We start from the raw sequence: 4,060 nt of genomic DNA, 5'->3' as shown, positions 1-4,060 counted from the left end.
TCAGCCTCCGCTGTGCCCCTGGCCCCAGGGTTGGACAAGGGCAGAGGTCTCTCCTACGAAAGCCTCAATGGTTGCTTGGTGGAGTACATCGAGAAGGTGCGAGCGCTCGAGCAGGTCAACCAGGAGCTGGAGGAGCACATCCGAGTCTATCTCGACAAGAAGGCGGCCAGCGTGGGCAGCTGGGGAGCGCTGCGGGAGAACTGGGAGGCGATTTACCACCAGGTGGGTGCCGGAGAGCCGTCGGCAGCCGCGGGGGGACGAGGGATGCTGAACGAGTCGTTAGCAGCCCTGAGCGGCGAGGGGTGATGCCGCTGATGAATGCTGCCTGATTTCAACGCGAGGTGCCCTAGACAGAGGGTTTCAAATCTATCTTCATGATAATTAGCGTTATCATTTCACAGTGTGTTGTGGAAAATGCCTATTAAGCGGGAGAATTGCCTCAGGCATCCTGCACATGGGAGCGATTGAAATGCACCCCAAGGCGCCGCAGTCTGGGCTGATTGGAATGGGTGGGGGTTTTTCCTTTTTTTTCATTTTTTTTAATCTGTGGTTATTACACTGAGCATCAAAATTATTAAAAGAAAACTGCTAGGACTGAATTAGGTTATCCCTCAACATGATATAATTACAAGTACGTTGGTTTTTTTTTTAATTAGCAATTCAGATTTTTACTTTATTCCCTTGTTTGCTTAATCACATTTTCAAAAGCTCTATTTATTTAAAAATAATAATTACATGGCTACAAATGAGTGACTCCTTTCCTTCCTTTTGTCATCACCGCACCATCCCTTCCTCCCACCTTCTCCTTACAGCACAAATGTTTATTGTGGGGGTGCTAAATGGTGTCTGTATTGACCTCATGGACAAGAAACAGTGCTGACCAGTAAGACCAGTAAGACTTTGCAGACTGATGTCCTGCTTGCAGCAATACAGGGCTCTGTCAGCCGAGGTCTCAGTGTACCACACGAGTCCTGGCTTTGCAACTCCCAGCCAGTGGGAGTGGATGGGACTCTGAAGAGCTGGAGACCACGATCTTACACACCCAGCAACACTTGTGCAGGGGCAGAAAAGGCTGTCAGCAGGTCTTCAGAAAGCCTGAAAGCCAACTTGAAGTTCCCTAGGATAATTGTGTGTTTTACCTTGGGCTGGCCAGTTTTATTCTGCATTTTTAGGGTAGGTCTTTACCCACGATACTACAAACGTCGTTTGAACTCTGAACGTGGCAGCATAAGCTGTCGTACAAAGATCATGTCAGCAGAAATGCCCAGTTAAGCACCAACTTTCAAAGATGCTGCCTTTATGTACGGGTAAATGACATTGCTGCTGCTATTCCTATCAAGCTTCCTGAAGGGACTAGCTGCTCTGAAAAGCCACCCCCTCAAACCTATTATCTCAGTGAGGCAGATGGGGACATCGATGGGGGGCAGAGAATTAGTGCTTTGCAGCTGCCATCCCATGTTTTCCAGATGAGTGTTCCATTGTGCAATTATAGACCTCACCTGTAAAACCTATCGGGACTTATGGTTAAGACCAAATATGTAGAACTGTAGGTACTTTAGGAAGGACGGTTTGATTTTTCTTTCTATAAAATCCCAACATTGCAATGCAGATGAATCTGTTCATGTAATAATTTTTCATTCAGATTGTTTTCCTTTTGACCATTCCTTATAGTTATCCTTCCACCTTGCCTCTACCTTTCTTTTTTTATGAGTAAATAAGAGTATCTCATAATGAAATCCAAGTTGAATGCTGGGGTTTTCCTATGTAAAAATCAGAAAAATAAAGCTATGTAGCAATAGCATTTGTGAGTATCATAGAAAATAAGAGAAAAAGATTAGCATCATCCATATCTTTTTAACCATCAAAACACATTAGAGAACACATAAAGTTTCCCAAATTACTTCAACTGAATCAATAAAAGAGGCATCACTTAGTGGCTTTTGTCTTTCACAGATATGATCCAAGTTGTTTTATACAATTCTGATTAATAGATTTCTTCACTCTTTTTTTTTTTTTACTAAGCATCTAACCAGAAACAAAAGTAGGACCTCATCCAGCCCAAACACCAATTAACTCATTCATCCTAGAGCTAATTGGCAAAATTATGCCAGCATCAACATCAAAACTGTCATATTTATTGAATTAATTTCAGAATCAGTTGCTGGGGAAACAGCTGAAATCACATGAAGTCAGAACCCTCCTGCCAGCCATGACACATCCCAGTCAGAAAAGTAAAAGGCTTTCGGTTGCGAGGTGTAGCAGAAATGAGAGATAATAGTCAGATACGTTTCTAGATGTAATTTTGGTAGATATATTTTGTTTTTCTGTAGATGTCCACATCCACCTTAATTTCTTTAAGAGTGATATGTCCTATTTTCAGCCTCCTGTAAAATCTGAGCATTTGTTTTGATTCCCAGCCAGCTCCATACGTTCAGCTGTTAGGGATGCCTGGCAGCCGTAAAACTCCTCGGTGTCATTCACGTGAAGCAGCTGTGAAAGTTTTGGGGTAGAAAGCCTCTTGAGCAGCCACCTGGTTTTACCCAAGCACTCATGATAGGAACAGTTTTTGAACAAGAAGCAAATAGAAATACAGAACTGGGAGGAGATCCAGACATAAGCCCCTTTCTCTTGCCCTTCTAGTGAGAAGACAAGGATACAGACATGTAGGACCCTCCTGGTCTCAAAATCAGAAATCTCCACAGTGGCTCAGGAGAGACCTCAGCAGACCTGACATCCCATCTCGGTCCTGTCCTTCCTGGGATGTGCTCCAGCATTCCAAATTTTGCGTAGTTGTCTTCCCAGCAAAAACAAGTGGGTGCCAGCATATCTCCCAAATACAGAGCGAGGGGCAAATATGTGTAAGCAAGTGGCACAGTGGGTATGTGTGGAGGGTCCCTCGGGAAAAAACACCTGTGTTTCCCTGCAATTGTCAGAGCTATGACTGCATCCGAAGATCACTGGCAGGAGTTGAATGATGCCAAGCCACTATCCATCTTGCAGCATTAATTGTCCACCTGGGCAGCTGGCTTTTAGCAGAGCAGGTGGGCACACACTAATTGGGGCAGGTGCAAAATGGAAGGATTTTTGCAGGAAAAGAGGGAAATGAGATATCCTTGCGAAGAGGAATTAATGAGACAGAAATATAAATTTTACCCTGCGAATATTCCTCTTCACCAGGCATCATCCTGGTCTTCTTGTGGAAAGTTCTATCTCTAATCAAATGTGTGTCTTCTGCTGAATAAGAGGTTGTTTCCAATGGCAATTCCTTCTCATGGAGCAGGTCAGCACCTGGGAAAAGTAGATGTTTGAAACAATCTCAGTGAGTTTATGGAGAGAAGCGGGTAGCTCAGCCTCTGTGACCATTCAATTACGGCTGCATGTGAGACAGACTTACTTTGCCCATGAGATGGCACATAGCACAGTTCAGATCACAGGAGTAAACACAAAAGCAGAAGAAGTAATCAACATCCTGGAGCAATTTTATCAGCTGCAGCTGATCATGACATCCTGGGCATGGTTGAGAGCATTTGAAAGATCTCCTGAGTTTTTCTATAGAGCTACTTTTATTTGCACTTGGCCTTACTATCTGTGTTTGCTCAGTGTTAATATTAAGCCTGGAGAATATACAGGTCTAACAGCCCAAGGAATTGCCACATTTGGACTTGCATCCAGTAATTTATTGCTGCAGTGCCAGGAGAGACACAGAGTGTTACCTGTAACACTCTAACGCATCACAATCTGTGATCACTGTCTGTAAATGAGTGAAATAGCATTCTGCTGATCATCTAAGAGCAGAACACACTCCCACAAAATGGCACAAAGCTTGATCAACTGATGTAGAGAGGATGACAATAAATTAGCTTTAATTATGTTCTCTCAGCCACCTCCAACAGGGTAACCTTGGGCTGCCTTCACATGCAGCTGTGAGGGGGTGTGAGGTTTTCTCCTTGTGCTTGGGCAACATTACAGTTTTATAGATCATTTCTTCAGGAGGCATGTCCTGCTCTGAGAACCAGGCATTCTTTGATGCAGTCCTGTGTAATTAAAAGTATCTGATGTA

At 43.8% G+C, this 4,060-nt stretch overlaps 1 protein-coding gene across 1 annotated transcript in view; it reads left to right on the top strand.

The window, feature by feature from the left end:
* Nucleotides 1–84: 84 nt before the first annotated feature.
* Nucleotides 85–4,060, top strand: part of BFSP2 (beaded filament structural protein 2, phakinin) — a gene marked incomplete at both ends in the record, with an annotated part of 18,894 nt that continues 14,918 nt past the window's right edge. The window contains one exon of the mRNA XM_009079623.1: nucleotides 85–222. Coding sequence (XP_009077871.1) covers nucleotides 85–222 — 138 coding nt within the window. The remainder of the gene's footprint in view (nucleotides 223–4,060) is intronic.

Source organism: Acanthisitta chloris, unplaced genomic scaffold (genome assembly GCF_000695815.1).
Source record: "Acanthisitta chloris isolate BGI_N310 unplaced genomic scaffold, ASM69581v1 scaffold3148, whole genome shotgun sequence".
NCBI lineage: Eukaryota > Metazoa > Chordata > Aves > Passeriformes > Acanthisittidae > Acanthisitta > Acanthisitta chloris.
Note: the sequence above shows the minus strand (reverse complement) of the source record. Positions and strands in the feature narration are given on the sequence as shown.